The sequence below is a fragment of the Nicotiana tomentosiformis genome, chromosome 5, assembly GCF_000390325.3.
Source record: "Nicotiana tomentosiformis chromosome 5, ASM39032v3, whole genome shotgun sequence".
NCBI classification, from domain to species: Eukaryota; Viridiplantae; Streptophyta; class Magnoliopsida; order Solanales; family Solanaceae; genus Nicotiana; species Nicotiana tomentosiformis.
Genome location: NC_090816.1, coordinates 102,606,929 through 102,624,566, shown reverse-complemented (window position 1 = coordinate 102,624,566; position 17,638 = coordinate 102,606,929). Strand labels below are relative to the sequence as shown.

Sequence of the window (17,638 nt, the reverse complement as noted above, 5' to 3'; positions counted from 1 at the left end):
ATTTTGGCATGCCCCCCTCTGAGCAACTATAAAAGACTCCCACTTTATTCCTTTATTTTCATCCCACAATTGCGTTCTCTATCCTCTCTGTACATTTTCTCCATTTTGCAGATAATAAATGGTCAAAAACTACGAGACCTACAAAATTTTCCAAAAAATTGCCCGAACCTATGACCTTCATCAAAATCCAAAATTTTCAATCCCAACAATGCCTTCAGGATTAGGCATGAGATTACCGAAGAAAATATTGAATGGAATTGCTTTCTTCAACAGTTAGTCCAGGATTAGGCATAGGGGTTACCTTTGATTGTAGTCATTTTAAGCATTTCACAGCTTCTTTAGCCAACTGATTCACCGCTATATTAGGTGTCTTCGCAATCTTGTCAGTCAAAATTGAAAAATGTGCATGATTTTCTAATCATAACCTCATATGGCTAGAAAAACATGCACGTATTATAAATTTAACTGACAAAATTGTGAGGTTACCTAATGTTGTGGTAAACGAGTTGGTTAAAGAAGTGACTACATGCTTGAAATGGCTCCAATCAGAGATACCCCTATTCCAAATCCTATCGAGGGGCATGCACTTAATGCGCCTCTAACTAATGATTACACCCTGGCTTTCTATATGTTTCGTATCTCTGCACTTTCTTAATTTGTGTAAATACACTTTTAAAGAGAAAAAAAAAGTTCAGCTACATAGAAGATATTGTCTTATGAGATATATGTCATAGAGAACTAGCTTGAATTATGATAAAGTGTTAATGCTTCTGATTATTAAATGTGGCCAAATGGATAAACATTTGTTTTCTCTTTAATTCGTTCTTACCTTTGCACCATGATGTTTCCGCTAATTATGTGAGCATTACACACAAATTATTTTCGGTCCTAGGCTCAAAAAACCAAAAGAAAAGGAAAAGAAACTGTTAAATTGATTGTTTGTGTACAAAAGTTTCTAATTATGCCAATATTGTAATATACGCATAGTATGTACTCCTAAAAGGAGCGGAATTGATATAGAGTATTCATATAACAAACTAATTTGGAATTAAATAGTAATTGATTGATGACTTTGACCTCTACGTCACGATGTACCCACATTTAAGCTATCACTTGTCTGGATGGACTGACTTATTTCCTCATTGGATGAAACTTTGGTTACTCTCTAGCAACAACATTAATTAGCTGGTGGCTTTTAAATGTTAACAGTCTGATCAAGAAGCTAATAAATCTAAGAAACAATATTTTCAATAAACAATTTTTCGCCGAAAAGTAGTACTTCAAGGAAATGATCTTCCTATGGAATTACATGCAATTTTTCTTATAGGATTTGATAACAATTACTGATAACAAACTAATTGTTGAAATACACTGAGATGCCTGTTCAAGATTCTTTGCTCTCTGCCGCTGAAAGCTTAAAGCCTGTTGTTTATGGATTTCTTTCGTCTTATTGTTCATTGTGTTATCACCTGAGGAGTGAGGGCCAAAGCTTGTTGGCTCGAGTGGTTTTTGTTTTGACAATTGACAAAGGAACACACATGAACTAGGTCCATGGACAATGTACACAAAGCATGGGTAGATTCAAGCACAAGACATGCACTTGAAGGGAATAAGTATAAGTAGTTATATCTGATATTATCTAAACAAAAAGGTTGCATAATTGATAAGGACCAGGACTCGTTACTTGAAGAGAACTCTATCCAAGATAAGGAAATAGTTAGAAGTTGAAGATAACGAACTCTTCCACCAAGGAAGAGTAAAGCATTAGACCTCTAGTTAATCCTTATTCTACTAACTCTATAAATATCAGTTTTGTTCTCTTTTACAGGTGACACACATATATTGAAGTTAAGCAGAATTGAAAGCAAAATAGCAAGGCATTTTGGGAGCAATTTTTGCGAGATTCAAGAGTGTGATCCTGAAGCTGCACGAACCACATTGAAAAACCAGTTCCATAAAGAGTTTTATGTGTCTTTATTTATTTATAGTTCAAAGTGTAGTAGGCATTATGAGTTGTACCTTTCAGCTTTCTTAGAAGCACAGAGGTGGCTTAAAACCAAAACTTAATAAGAGGCCTTAAATTATTTAATATTTTTTTTATTTCTTGTTTTGTTTTTGTAACAACTGCGTACGAATCATTTTGTACATATCTTGATCATTCACTTAATTACCTGCTAGGTCCCACCACTGAAAATACTTGGCAACTCAGCCTCACTAAAGCTTATATTATATTTTATAAGAAACCTATATTGACGGTAAGATAGTGTTTTTATAAATTCTCATAATGTAATAATCTCAATTTTGTTAACATAAGTATATAGTAAAGAAATTTAATACATTTAGAATAATTTAAGTCTATTTTAAAGTAAAAAAATATCTTTATCTATTCTTTATAAGAAATAATCATCTCCAAAAGATACTTTATTTTTTTAATTGTCAAAGTAGCCATCAAGTTATTCATTTTGCATGTTTCTTATAAAATTCAGATATTTATCTGAATAACCTCTATCATATTCTAAAAACTAAAATATAAAATCTAATCTATTTATTAATAAATTTATAATATGTAAATAGCATAAAAAATAATAATTTTAGGGCCTTCAACTTTCGGAGACGAAAGCAATTGCTTTAGTGGCCTCCCCATTGAGCCGACACTGTAGAAGCAAATTGTACTAGGTACCCGAGTTGTATCATTCAAGTTAGAGTTAAATTGAAGTAGTCACAACAACCTGTAGCGTGTTGTTACAAGGGTTAGAATTAATCCTTAGGTTTGCAAGAGGTTGTAAACTCGAGTTGTATCTTTCAAGTTAGAGTTAACTTGAAGTAGTCGCAACAACCTGTGGTATGTTGCTACAAGGGTTAGAGTTAATCCTTAGGTTTGCAAGAGGTTGTAAACGTTGTTGTTGGCTCAGAGTTGTAGTGAAGTGTTTGGAAAAAATCCTATTGGGTAGTAGATCGTAGTTTTTTCATCTTTTGAGCCGAGTATTTTTCATATAAAGATCCTTATGTTCTTTACTTTGTGCATTATTTATTATGTAACTATAGTGTAAGAAACACATAGAAGAACCAGGTCGTTCAATAATTCAGTGCACGGAAAAGTTGAGCACCACACAAATCATCCCCATTTGTGTGGTATTGATGTATAAAACAGAAATTGGTATCAGAGCAGGTTATCTTTAAAAAGGCTAACAACTTAGGAAGAAGATCAAAATGAGTGCACGACCTGAAAACTGTGAAAGGCAATCCACTACTAGGCCACCACTATCCAATGATCACCACTATTCTTTGTGAAAGGAGAGTAGAAGATATCACTTGTAAATGTTTGATGGATGCTTCAAATGTGGTAAATATGACCACATGATCAAGAACTATCCTACGAGTGGAAAAAGGAGAGATCTGAAAGATGGACCAAGAAGAAGGAACATGTTTATCCCAAGAAAAGGAACAACAAAGGATCAACCAAAGCAATGGTTGCTGCTTGGGAAGATAGCTCAAATGAGTGTTCTAATGATGACGATGATGCTGAACGAGCTCTTATGGCAATTGAAGAATCTAAAGATGAACCTGATGAAGAATCTGAGATAAATTTTCTGGACCTAAAGGATAAAATTAAATTTCTTTATAAAGATAGACTATCAGAATTGTTGCTAACTTTAATTGATGAATCTAAGAATATAAATTCTGAAAAATCACAATTGTCAAAAGAGTGTAACTTTTTAAAAGCAGAATGCAAAAACCTGGAAATAAAAGCTATTAAAACTGAAAAGAAAAATACTGTTTTGAAGAACCAGGTTCATGCACTTGATACAATTGTCTAAGAACTTAGATCTGGAAATCTAAAGTTAAAGTTATGAACATGTAAAGGAATATTCAGTGATGAACAACTCAAACTAGAGGATGACTTAAGAGGTTAAAGATGAGCAATGCAAAAAGGAAGAAAATGTAAGAGTTTTGAAAAAGGACTTGACAAAGGTTAAACATGAGCTTGATAGAACATGTAAATAGAACATGTCTTCTGATGTACTTTCATGGCTACAAGAACATCATAGTAACAATAGAAAAAGGACTTGGCTTTGAAAACTCTGCACCCAAATGGAATCCCAAAAATAAGTACCTAAAACTTCCTGAGAATAAGATTTGCACTCATTGTGGTAACATTGGACACTATAGGAGTGAATGTGTAGCAAAAAAGAAAAGAAGCAAGTCTAAGGATCTAAGAAAGAATAGGCTACCAAGTTGGGCAAAAAAAAATAATTGATTTATCCATTTATCCAATTGGACAGAAAAATTTTGTCTTAAGACTAACCTCTGATTTTCTTTTGCAGGTCCAAGTGAGAGAGAGCAACCAAAAATGGTACATGGAAAGAGGTTCCTCAAAACACATGAGAGAAATAATAAAAGGTTCCGTTCACTTGTGGCCTTTAAAGGAGGTAATGTTTGCTTTGGAAATGGAAAGAAAGTCTTGCAGGGAAGAAGAGTGAACAATATTTATGATAGATCTATCCACACTTTCAGAAAATGAACTCACTTACTTTGAGTGTCATGGACAGTGGTTCCCTCCTTTGGCATAAGAGACTTGGACATGCTAGTCTAAGTCAACTCAACAAACTAATCTCCAAAGACTTGATGATAGGGTTTTCTAACATTATGTTCAAGGAAGACAAAGTTTTTGAGGCTTGTGCAAGGGGGAATCAGGTAAGATCTTCTTTGAAAAGCAAGAAAATGATGAGTACCACCAGGTCTATGGAACTGGTCCTTATGGATCTGTGTGGACCAATGAGGACAATGAGCAAATGCGGTTAGCGATATGTTATGGTGCTTGTTGATGATTACTCTAGATTTACTTAAAAACTATTTTTAACATCTAAAGATGAAGCATTTGACATGTTCACTTCATTTGTTAGAAAAAATCAAATACAACTGGGCAATCAACTTACATCAATTATGTCTGATCATGGAACTGAGTTTAAGAATGCTAAATTTTCTGAATATTGTGATGAGCATGGAATATATCATAATTTTTCTACTCCTAGAACTCTACAACAAAATATAGTTGTTGAAAGAAATAATAGGACTTCAGAGGAAATGGCAAGGACCAAATTACTTGCTAGCAAATTGCCTCATAACTTCTGGGCAAAAGTTGTGAACACTACATGCTACATCATAAATAGGTGCATGACTAGACCTCTTGTTGAAAAAACTCCCTATGAGTTACTTAAAAGGAGAAAGACTAATATATCCCATCTCAGGGCATTTTAGATGCAAGTGCTTTGTGCACAGTAACGGAAAAGACTCCCTAGGAAAGTTTGTGATGACCCAAAAGGGTCATCTTATGTTTTAGAACTCGAATCTGCACTTTTAAGCCTTAAAATTATATTTTTATCCTTCTCGATTTGCGTGCGCAGTCCGGACAGGTTTCCGGAAAGCTTATATGTTGAAAACTGATGAAAATAAGAATTTTTACCTTAAAAGTTAATTTTAGTTAATTTCAGTTAATATTTTTGGTAAACGGGTCCGGATCCGTACTTTGACAGTCTCGGTAGGTCCGTATCGAATTATGGGACCTGGGCGTATGCCTGAAATTAAATTCGGAGGTCCCTAGCTCAAGTTATGAATATTTGATGAAAATTAAAAGTTTGAAAATTAATTATTTTTAAGAATTGATTGATGTTTGGCATTTTTAGTACCGGGTTCGTATTTTGGTTTCAGAGCCCGGTACAGGTTCATTATGATATTTAAGACATGTCTGTGAAATTTGGTGAGAAACGGAGTTGATTTGACGTGATTCGGACGTCCAGTTGAGAAAATAGAAGTTTTAAAGTGTTCTGGAGAATTTCATTTGATTTTGTACTAAATTTAGAGTTCTAGGTGTTATTGTGGTAATTTGATCGCGGGAGCAAGTTTGTATGATATTTTTAGACTTGTGTGCATGTTTGGTTTGGAGCCCCGAGAGCTCGGGTGAGGTTCGGATAGGCCACGGGATGTTTTGGACTTTGGAAATTTGGTTTTTCTGCAGAGTCTGTGTTCTGGCATGTCCTTCTTTGCGTTCGCGAAGGTACTCTCGAGAACGCGAAGAGTAAATTGGACAGTTGAGGATTTCTTCTTCGCGAACGTGAAGCGATGGGGGCGTTACCCTTCGCGAACGCGAAAATCCCATCGCGAACGCGTAGTGTTAGGCACTGGGGAGGGGGAGTCAGCCTTTTCTTCATCGCGAACGCGAGCAATGTCTCGTGAACGCGAAAACCATGGAAGGGTAGCCTACGCGAATACGAGCACTGCCTCGCGAACGCGAAGGCTTGGCAGCCCATACACTTTGCAAATGCGACAGTGCTCTCGCGAACGCGATGGACACTGTCGCCCAGTACTTAACAGAATCCAAAATGGGATTTTTTCCAAAAACTCATTTTTCTCAAAAACCAAACGATGAGGGGCGATTTTTCAAGAGTCATTACTTCCCCAAATTGTTGGTAAGTCATTCTAAACCATTTTCTTTCGATTACCCATTATATTTCTTGAATTTGCAACTTAAAATCTAGAGTTTTCATGGTAGAATTAGGGGATAGGGTAGAAAATAGAGATTTCGGGAATTTGGGGATTTAGACCTCAATTTGAGGTCGGATTCCAAAACTAATTACATATTCGGGCTCGGGGGTGTATAGGTAAAAAGATTTTGGTCCGAACCTCGGGTTTTGACCAAGCGGGTCCCGGTCGATTTTTTGACTTTTTGGAGGAAAAATGGAGAAATTTAATTTATGCAATATAATTGATTCCTTTAGCAATATTTGATATTATTGAGTCATTTTTGAATAGATACGAGTGGTTTGGAGGCGAATTCTAAAGGGAAAGCTGTGATTGAGAATTAAGTGACTTTCGGAGCGAGGTAAATATTGTGTCTAAACTTGACTTGAGGGAATTAGGAACCTTAAATTATTTGCTAAGTGAAATTCATGTGAGCGGCGTATATGTGAGGTGACGAGTACTTATGCGCTGCCAATTTACTTATTTTTTCATGTTTTTCTATATTTCTTATATTGTCTTATTCCTATGCCAAATTGCTACGTGTTATACTGGTGCTGTTCAAATTATCGTTCTTATCATGTTTATAGAATATTTTGGTGATAATTGAGTTTTTATTTCAAAGTTGAAATTGATATTATGGAACCAAATGTCTAAGTAAGGTTTGTACTTGTTATTCTATCTCCTTGTTATTATTTATGCATTGCATTATGGTAATGAAGAGTGTTAATGCACGAAGGGTGATGTCGTGCCATATTGTGAGTGTTAATGCACGAAGGGTGATACCATGCCATATTGTGAGTGTTAATACACGAAGGGTGTTGCCGTGCCGTTTCTATTAATTTTATGGTGAGATTGAGAGTAAAAGCACGAAGGGTGATGCCGTGCATTTTTCTTTACTGTATTCACTAATTCCTGTTGATTCATGGTATATTGACTACTCCGGTGATCATTCTATTGTAGTTCTTTATCTGTATTCCCCTCAGTATGTCTCCCCTCCCGACATTCCCTATTTAGTTCTTTATTCCTGTTATTTGCGCATATACTGTTAAATTGTACAGGTTGATTGTAGGTGCCGTGCCTTAGCCTCGTCACTACTTCGTCGAGGTTAGGCTCGACACTTACCAGTACATGGGGTTGGTTGTACTGATGCTGCACTCTGCACTTTCTATGCAGATTTTGATACTGGCTCGGGTTGATCGAGATTTGCTATTGGTCCGCTATCCGGAGACTCAAGGTAGATCTGTCGGCGTTCACAGACCTTGAAGTCCCCGTCTATCTTTTTATGTCCTACTATTTTCTTTCATTCAGACAGTTGTATTTCTTTCAGACTATTACTTGTAGTAAATTCTAGAATGCTCGTGAATTGTGACTCCAGATCCGGGTGGTAGTAATTAATATAGTTTTATGATATTCCGCACTTATTATATTTTATTTTAGTTAATTATTGTTATTTAATGAATGGAAATAAGAAATTGGTTTAATGATTCTCTAACGTTGGCTTGCCTGGCAAGTGAAATGTTAGGCGCCATCATGGTCCCGTCGGTGGGAAATTTCGGGTCGTGACAGTTGGTATCAGAGCACTAGGTTGCCTAGGTCTCACGATTCACGAGCAAGCTTAGTAGAGTCTGGAGGATCGGTACAGAGACGCCTGTACTTTTCTTTCAGAGGCTATGAAATTTAGGAACAAGTTTCACTTCAATTCTTCCTTGTCGTGCGATTTTGCTTTCTCAATACTAATTGAACTCTTCCACTCTTATTCTCTCGCTGATGGTGAGACTCAGCTGAGCAGCAGCCAGAGCCTCCAGTGACAGCTCCTACGCGGGGCAGAGGTCGAGGCCGTGCCAGAGGCCGAGGCAGGGGTAGGGCTCAGCCTAGGGCCCGAGCAGCAGCCCCAGCAGTGGAGCCTGAGATAGAGATTGACGAGGAGGTTCCAGCCCAGACTGTTCCTATTGGACCAGCTCAGGTTCCAGAGGGGTTCATTTCTACCCCAGTACTTCAGGACGCTTTGTTCTATTTGGTGGGCCTTATGGAGAGTGTGGCCCAGACTGGCGCATTTCCCATGGCACCAGCTCTCTCAGGCTGGAGGAGGAGCCCAGACTCCTACCACTCCCGCTCCGGAGCAGATAACTCCCAAGTATTAGGCTCCAGCAGCTCAGCCAATCGGGTTATTTCAGCCGGTTATTGCGGCACAAGTCAGAGATGGTCCAACTATATCTTCTGGGGCTTTATGGGGATTGGACAGGTTTACCAAGATATTTCCTGTTCACTTCAGTGGTGCTCCTTCAGAGGACCCCCAGGAGTATCTTGACAATTGTCATGAGGTTCTACTGAACATGGGTATAGTGGAGACCAATGGGTTCGATTTTGCTACATTTTAGATGACTGGTTCCGCCAAGAAATGGTGGAGAGATTACTTGTTGACCAAATCAGCTGGGTCGCCTGCTCTTACTTGGGACCAGTTCTCTCAACTCTTTATAGAGATGTTTCTGCCTATCACATTGAGAGAGGAGCGTCGCCGTCAGTTTGAGCGTCTCAGATTGCAGATGGCTAGAGAGACTGGGAGTGAGATTTCTTTTCAGGCGGCTACTAATGTCGCCAGACGGCTCGAGATGGTTCTTACTCAGGGAGGTCAGGGGTCTGATAAGAGGCCTCTTCATTTCGGTGAGTTCAGCGGTGCCTCATCTAGAGGAAAGAGTACTTTCGGTAGAGGCCATCCTCCCAGGCCGTTTCATTCACCGCTCCAGGCATCCCACGGTGCCTCAGGTGGTCGTGGCCCTCAGATGCATTATTCCGACCAGCTAGCCTACAGTACACCACCAGCTCCTATTAGTGCACCTCCATTCTAGAGTTATCAGGGTGGTTATTCAGGTCGATAGGGTCAGTTTCAGGGTCAGCAGTCACAACAGCTGAGGTTATGTTATACTTGTGGTGATCCGAGGCACATTACCAGATTTTGCCCTCGGGCAACGGGCAACTCACAGCATCAGAGTTCTCGTGCCATGGTTCCGGCACCAGTTGCTGCACCACCTGCTCAGCCAGCCAGAGGCAGGGGTCAGGCAGCCAGAGGTAGGGGCCAGATAGTTAGAGGTGGAGGTCAGGCCGTTAGAGGTGGAGACCAGCCAGCTAGAGGCCATCCTAGGGACGTAGTTCAGGGTGGTGGGGCCTAGCCCCGGTGTTATACTTTCCCAGCCAGGCCTGAGGCTGAGTCATCTGACGCTGTTATCACAGGTACTGTTTCAGTTTGCAGTATAGATACTTCAGTTCTATTTGATCCGCGATCTACTTACTCCTATGTGTCATCCTATTTTGCTTCCTATATGGTTGTGCCCCGTGATTCTTTGAATGCTCCTGTGTATGTGTCCACACCAGTGGGAGATGGTATTATGGTAGATCGTGTTTATCGTTTGTGTGTGGTTACCATTGGGAGTCTTGAGACTCATGTAGATCTTCTACTTCTCGACATGGTTGATTTTGATGTCATACTGGGTATGGATTGGCTGTCACCTTATCATGCTATATTAGATTGTGACGCCAAGACGATGACCTTAGCCTTGTAGGGGTTGCCTCGATTAGAGTGGAGAGGGAATCTTGGCCATTCTGCCAGCAGGGTTATCTCTTATGTGAAGGCTCGGCATATGGTCGAGAAGGGGTGTCTAGCTTATTTGGCTTATGTTCGCGATTCTAGTGCGGAGGTTCCTTCCATGGATTCAGTGCCGGTTGTTCGTGAGTTTCCAGAGGTGTTTACTGCAGACCTGCCGGGGATGCCACCCGACAGGGATATTGATTTATGCATTGATTTGGCTCCGGGCACTCAGCCCATTTCCATTCCACCATACCGTATGGCCCCGTCAGAGTTGAAAGAACTGCAGGAGCAGTTGCAAGATTTGCTTAATAAGGGATTCGTTAGTGTCTCACCCTCGAGTGCGTGTTTGTGAAGAAGAAAGATGGATCGATGATGATGTGTATAGATTATCAGCAGTTGAACAAAGTCACCATCAAGAACAAGTATCCATTGCCGAGGATTGATGATTTATTTTATCAGCTTCAGGGTGCCAAGGTGTTTTCAAAGATTGATTTGAGATCTGGCTACCACCAGTTGATGATTAGGGCATCCGATGTTCCTAAGACATCTTTTCGAACTCGGTATAGGCATTATGAGTTTCTAGTGATGTCATTTGGGCTGACAAATGCCCCAGTAGCATTCATGGATTTGATGAACCAGGTGTTCAAACCCTACCCGGATTCCTTTGTGGTTGTGTTTATTAATGATATCTTGATCTACTCCCACAGTCGAGAGGAGCATGAGCAGCATCTTCGGATTGTTCTTTAGACTTTGAAAGACAGCCAGTTATATACTAAGTTCTCAAAATGCGAGTTTTGGTTGAGTTCAATTGCTTTCTTGGGTCACGTTTATCAGCAGAGGGTATTCAGGTAGATCCCAAGAAGATTGAGGCAGTCTAGAATTGGCCTAGACCCACATCAGCTACAGAGATCCGTAGTTTCCTGGGTTTGGCGGGCTATTACCGTCGATTTGTGGAGGGGTTTTCATCCATAGCAGCCCCGTTGACCAAATTGACCCAGAAGGATGCCCCGTTCAGGTGGTCAGACGAGTGTGAAGCGAGCTTTCAGAAGCTCAAGACAGCTTTGACTATGACACTGGTATTGGTGTTACCCACAGGTTCAGGAACTTATACAGTATATTATGACGCATCTCGTATTGGTTTGGGTGCGATATTGATGCAGGGTGGCACGGTTATTGCATATGCTTCGCGGCAGCTAAAGGTTCACGAGAAGAATTACCCTGTTCATGATCTAGAGATGGCAGCCATTGTTCACACGCTGAAGATTTAGAGGCACTATCTTTACAGCGTGCCATGTGAGGTATTCACTGATCATCGGAGCTTGCAGTATTTGTTCAAGCAGAAGGAGCTCAATTTGAGGCAGAGGAGGTGGCTGGAGCTATTGAAAGACTATGATATCACCATATTGTATCATCCCGGGAAGGCCAACGTGGTGGCCAACGCTTTGAGTAGGAAGTCAGTCAATATGGGTAGCTTTGCATATATTCCAGTTGGGGAGAGACCCTTTGCATTGGATGTTCAGGCCTTGGCCAACCAGTTCGTGAGGTTAGATGTTTCGGAGCCCAGCCGTATTCTAGCTTGTACAGTTGCTTGGTCTTCTTTATTTGAGCCCATCAGAAATCGACAAGATGACGATCCTCATTTACTTGTCCTTAGAGACACAGTGTGGCACGGTGGTGCCAAGCAGGTTACTGTTGGAAACGACAGAGTTTTGAGGATGCAGGGTCGTATCTGTGTGCCTAATGTGGATGGACTTCATGAGTTGATCCTTGAAGAGTCCCACAGTTCCCAGTATTCTATTCATCCGGGTACCGCCAAGATGTATCAGGACTTGAGGCAGCATTATCGGTGGAGGCAAATGAAGAAGGACATAGTTGCCTATGTAGCTCGGTGCCTAAATTGCCAGCAGGTAAAGTGTGAGCATCAGAGACCTGGTGGTTTACTTCAGAGGTTAGATATTCCTGAGTGGAAGTGGGAGCGTATCACTATGGACTTTGTTGTTGGACTCCCACGAACTCAGAGGAAGTTCGATGCAGTTTGGGTTATTGTGGACAGGCTGACTAAGTCAACGCATTTCATTCCTGTGGCAGTTACTTATTTCTCAGAGCGGTTGGCAGAGATTTATATTCGTGAGATCGTCCGTCTTCACAGTGTGGCCGTGTCTATCATTTCTGATTGAGGTACGCAGTTTACCTCGCACTTTTGGAGGGAAGTTCAGCGTGAGTTGGGTAGTCGAGTTGAGTTGAGCACAACCTTTCATCCGCAGGCGGACGGGCAGTCCGAGCGTACTATTCAGATCTTGGAGGATATGCTCCGCGCCTGTGTTATTGACTTTGGAGGTTCTTGGGATCAGTTTTTGCCGTTGGCGGAGTTTGCCTACAATAACAGATACCGGTCGAGCATTCAGATGGCTCCCTATGAGGCATTATATGGTAGACGGTGCAAGTCGCCAATTGGGTAGTTCGAGCCGGGTGAGGCTCGGTTATTGGGTACAGATTTAGTTCAAGAGGCCTTGGACAAGGTCAAGATTATATAGGATCGACTTCATGCAGCTCAGTCCAGGCAAAAAAGTTATGCTGATCGTAAAGTTTGTGATTTGCATTCATGGTTGGAGAAAGAATATTGCTTCGGGTATCGCCCATGAAGGGTGTTATGAGATTTGGGAAGAAGGGCATGTTGAGCCCTAGGTATATCAGGCCATTTGAGATCCTCGAGAGCGTGGGGGAGGTAGCTTATCGACTTGCTTGCCTCTAGGGTTATCCTCAGTTCATTTGGTATTACATGTGTCTATGCTCCGAAAATATCATGGTGACCTGTCCCACGTGTTAGATTTCAGCTCTGTCTAGTTGGACAAGGATTTGACTTACGAGGAGGAGCCGGTAGCCATTCTAGACCGGCAGGTTCGTCAGTTGAGGTCAAAGAGTTACCCTTCAGTTCGAGTGCAGTGGAGAGGTTAGCCTATTGAGGTAGCTACTTGGGAGTCCGAGTCCGATATGCGGAAGAGATATCCCCACCTTTTCACCAGCCCAGGTATTTTTCTATGTCCTTTCAAGGACGAACTGTTGTTTTAGAGGTGGAGAATGTAATGACCTAAAAGGGTCGTCTTATGTTTTAGAACTCAAATCTGCACTCTTAAGCCTTACAAATCTCATTTTTACCCTCCTTGATTTGCGTGCGCAGTCCGGGCAGGTTTTCGGAAAGCTTTTATGTTGAAAACTAATGAAAATAAGAATTTTTGCTTTAAAAGTTGATTTTAGTTGACTTCAATCAACATTTTTGGTAAACATGCCTGGATCCATGCTTTGACAGTCCCGGTAGGTCCGTATCGAATTATGGGACCTGGGCATATGCCCGGAATCGAATTCGGAGGTCCCTATCTCAAGTTATGAATTTTTGATGAAAATTAAAAGTATGAAAATTAATTATTTTTAAGAAATGATTGATGTTTGGCATTGTTAGTACCGGGTCCGTATTTTAGTTCCGTAGCCCAGTACAAGTTCATTATGATATTTAAGACATGTCTGTGAAATTTGGTGAGAAACGGAGTTGATTTGACGTGATTCAGACGTCCAGTTGAGAAAATAGAAGTTTTAAAGTGTTCTTGAGAATTTCATTTGATTTGGTGCTAAATTTAGAGTTCTAGGTATTATTTTGGCGATTTGATCGTGCGAGCAAGTTTGTATGATATTTTTATACTTGTGTGTATGTTTGGTTTGGATCCCCGAGGGCTCGGGTGAGTTTCGGATAGGCTACGAGATGTTTTGGACTTTGAAAATCTGGTTTTTCTGCAGAGTCTGTGTTTTGGCATGTCCTTCTTCGCGTTCGCGAAGGTACTCTCGCGAACACGAAGAGTAAACTGGGCAACTGAGGATTTCTTCTTCGTGGACGCGAAGGCTTGGTCACGAACGTGAAGCAATGGGGGCATTACCCTTCGCGAACGCGACAAGCCCATCTCGAACGTGTAGTGTTAGGCATTGGGGAAGGGGAGTCAGCCTTTTCTTCATCGCGAACGCGAAGACCAGGGAAGGGTAGCCTACGCGAACACGAGCACTGCCTCGCAAAAGCGAATGCTTGGCAGCCCATACACTTTGCAAACGCGACAGTGCTCTCGCGAACGCGATGAACACTGTCGCCCAGCACTTAACAGAATCCAAAATGGGATTTTTGCCAAAAACTCATTTTTCTCAAAAACCAAAGGGTGAGGGGCGATTTTCAAGAGTCATTCCTTCCCCAAATTGTTGGTAAGTGATTCTAAACCATTTTCTTTCGATTACCCATTACATTTCTTGAATTTGCAACCTAAAATCTAGAGTTTTCATGGTAGAATTAGGGGTTAGGGTAGAAAATAGGGATTTCGGGAATTTGGGGATTTAGACCTCAATTTGAGGTCGGATTCCAAAACTAATTACATATTCGGGCTCGGGGGTGTATGGGTAAAAAGATTTTTGTCCGAACCTCGGGTTTTGACCAAGCGGGTCCGGGTCGATTTTTTGACTTTTTGGAGGAAAAATTGAGAAATTTAATTTATGCAATATAATTGATTCCTTTAGCAATATTTGATATTATTGAGTCATTTTTGAATGGATACGAGTGGTTTGGAGGCGAATTCCAAAGGAAAAGCTGTGATTGAGAATTAAGTAGCTTTCGGAGCGAGGTAAGTGTTGTGTCTAATCCTGACTTGAGGGAATTAGGAACCTTAGATTATTTGCTAAGTGAAATTCATGTGAGCGGCGTATATGTGAGGTGACGAGTACTTATGCGCCGCCAATTTACTTGTTTTTCCATGTTTCTCTATTTTTCTTATATTGTCTTATTTCTATGCCAAATTGCTACGTGTTATACTGGTGTTGTTCAAATTATCGTTCTTATCATATTTATGGAATTGTTTGGTGATAATTGAGTTTTTATTTCAAAGTTGAGATTGATATTATGGAACCAAATGTCGAAGTAAGGTTTGTACTTGTTATTCTATCTCCCTGTTATTATTTATGCATTGCATTATGGTAAGGGAGAGTGTTAATGCACGAAGGGTGATGCCGTGCTATATTGTGAGTGTTAATGTACGAATGGTGATACCGTGCCATATTGTGAGTGTTAATGCACGAAGGGTAATGCCGTGCCATATTGTGAGTGTTAATGCATGAAGGGTGATGCCGTGCCATGATATGAGAGTAAAAGCACGAAGGGTGATGCCGTGCCATATTGTGAGTGTTAATGCACGAAGGGTGATGCCGTGCCATACTGTGAGTGTTAATGCACGAAGGGTGATGCCGTTCCATGATATGATAGTAAAAGCACGAAGGGTGATGCCGTGTCGTTTGTATTAATTTTATTGTGAGATTGAGAGTAAAAACACGAAGGGTGATGCCGTGCATTTTTCTATATTGTATTCACTAATTCCTATTGATTCATGGTATATTGACTGCTTCGGTGATCATTCTGTTGTAGTTCTTTATCTGTATTCCTCTCAGTATGTCTCCCCTCCCGACATTCCCTGTTTAGTTCTTCATTCCAGTTATTTGCGCATACAATGTTAAATTGTACAGGTTGATTGTAGGTGCCTTGCCTTAGCCTCGTCACTACTTCGTCGAGGTTAGGCTCGACACTTACCAGTACATGGGGTCGGTTGTACTGATGCTGCACTCTGCACTTTCTATGCAGATTTTGATATCGGCTCAGGTTGATCGAGATTTGCTATTGGTCCGCTGTCCGGAGACTCAAGGTAGATCTTTCGGCGTTCAAAGACCTTGAAGTCCCCGTCTATCTTTTTATGTCCTACTATTTTCTTTCATTCAGACAGTTGTATTTATTTCATACTATTACTTGTAGTAAATTCTAGAATGCTCGTGAATTGTGACTCCAAATCCGAGTGGTAGTAATGAATACAGTTTTACGATATTCCGCACTTATTATATTTCATTTTAGTTAATTATTATTATTTACTGAATGAAAATAAGGAATTGGTTTAATGATTCTCTAACGTTGGCTTGCCTGGCAAGTTAAATGTTAGGCGCCATCACGATCTCGTCGATGGGAAATTTTGGGTCGTGACAAAGTTTGATCCCAGAAGTTATGAGGGAGTATTATTGGGATATTTTTCACACAGTAAAGCCTAAAAGATATATAATAAAGGAACTATGTGTGTAAAAGAAAGTATGCATGTTATCTTTGATGAAACTAACATTATTTCTGAGAGGCAAGAACAAGATGATGAAGAGAATGGGCTGACAAGAAATTCAAATGGTGAAACCGCTATCCAGCTTGAAGCTGTATCACAGGAAATAACAGGTGATGGACCAGGTCCTTCTGCCCAGAGCAGCTTGACAGGGGGATCTGACCTGAGAGGAACTCATCCTCAAACTTAGAGGGAAGGAACATCCAAAGAAATTGACACTCCTATTGAAACAACCATAAAATTAGATTTGGATGAACCTGGTTCATCTGTTGATCAGAATATGTATAGGGGAATGATTGACTCTTTGTTATATCTCACTGCTAGAAAGCCTAACTCTATTTTCAGTGTAGGCCTTTGTACTAGATTTCAGACAAATCCAAAGGAGTCTCACTTGAAGGCAGTCAAAAGGATATTGAGATACTTAAAAGGCACAACTGATTTTTGCCTATGGTGTCCAAAAGGTAGTAGTTTTGATTTAGTGGGATATGCTGATGCTGATTATGTAGATTTTCTTATGGATTGAAAGAGTACTTCAGGTATGTCATATTTCTTTAGCTCATGTCTTGTATCTTGGGCCACCAAAAAAGTAAAACTCCGTGGCTTTATCTACTGCTGAAGCTGAGTATGCGGCTGCTGCTTCATGTTGTGCTCAATTATTTGTGGATTAAGCAATAATTAATGGACTTTGAAATTAATGTATGTTGTATCACTATCTTTTTAACAACACCAGCGTAATTAGTATGACCAAGAACCGGTTTCATCACAAAAGAACTAAGCATATAGATGTTAGGCATCATTTTTTGAGGGACAACTTTGAGAAGTGTTTGATAATTATGGAATTTTGTGCTACTGATAAGCAAATAGCTAACATCTTCACAAAATCTTTAAGTAGAGATCACTTTGGGAGGAATATTTTAGAATTAGGGATGATTAAGATCACCTAAAAGGAACCGGTCCTAACTCAATAATCGGTTAGATAATTTGTGAATTTTATAAATAATTAGATTAGATATTGCTGAGACTCATACTTTTATTAGTATACTCTTGTGCCTTGTGCTAAAATATCTCATTGATGTCTAAGATATTACCCTTATTTTCTTGGAAAATTCAGTCTTACACAAGATAATTTTTAGTGAAGAACCTAGTTCATCGATCTTACAAGGTATGTATTCTACACTCCACATAATTTAAAATAACTGCATTTGGATCATGATCTAAAAGGAGTCCCACTTTGTCCCAAACTAATTTTTGAACCAATCAGTTACAAACATACCAATTTCACCAAGAGTCCCACGCGCCATAATTGCCGAAAATCTAGGGAAGAGTCCAACGTCTTTTCAAATTGAAACTCCCAATGTGATTA

The 17,638-nt window shown here is 40.2% G+C and overlaps 1 protein-coding gene across 1 annotated transcript; it reads left to right on the top strand.

The window, feature by feature from the left end:
• The first annotated feature begins 16,237 nt into the window (after window positions 1-16,237).
• On the top strand, window positions 16,238-16,798 carry LOC138892912 (secreted RxLR effector protein 161-like). Its single transcript, XM_070176669.1, has 2 exons — window positions 16,238-16,400; window positions 16,521-16,798. The coding sequence occupies exons 1-2, from the start codon at window positions 16,238-16,240 to the stop codon at window positions 16,796-16,798; spliced, it is 441 nt and encodes a 146-aa protein (XP_070032770.1).
• Window positions 16,799-17,638: the final 840 nt, after the last annotated feature.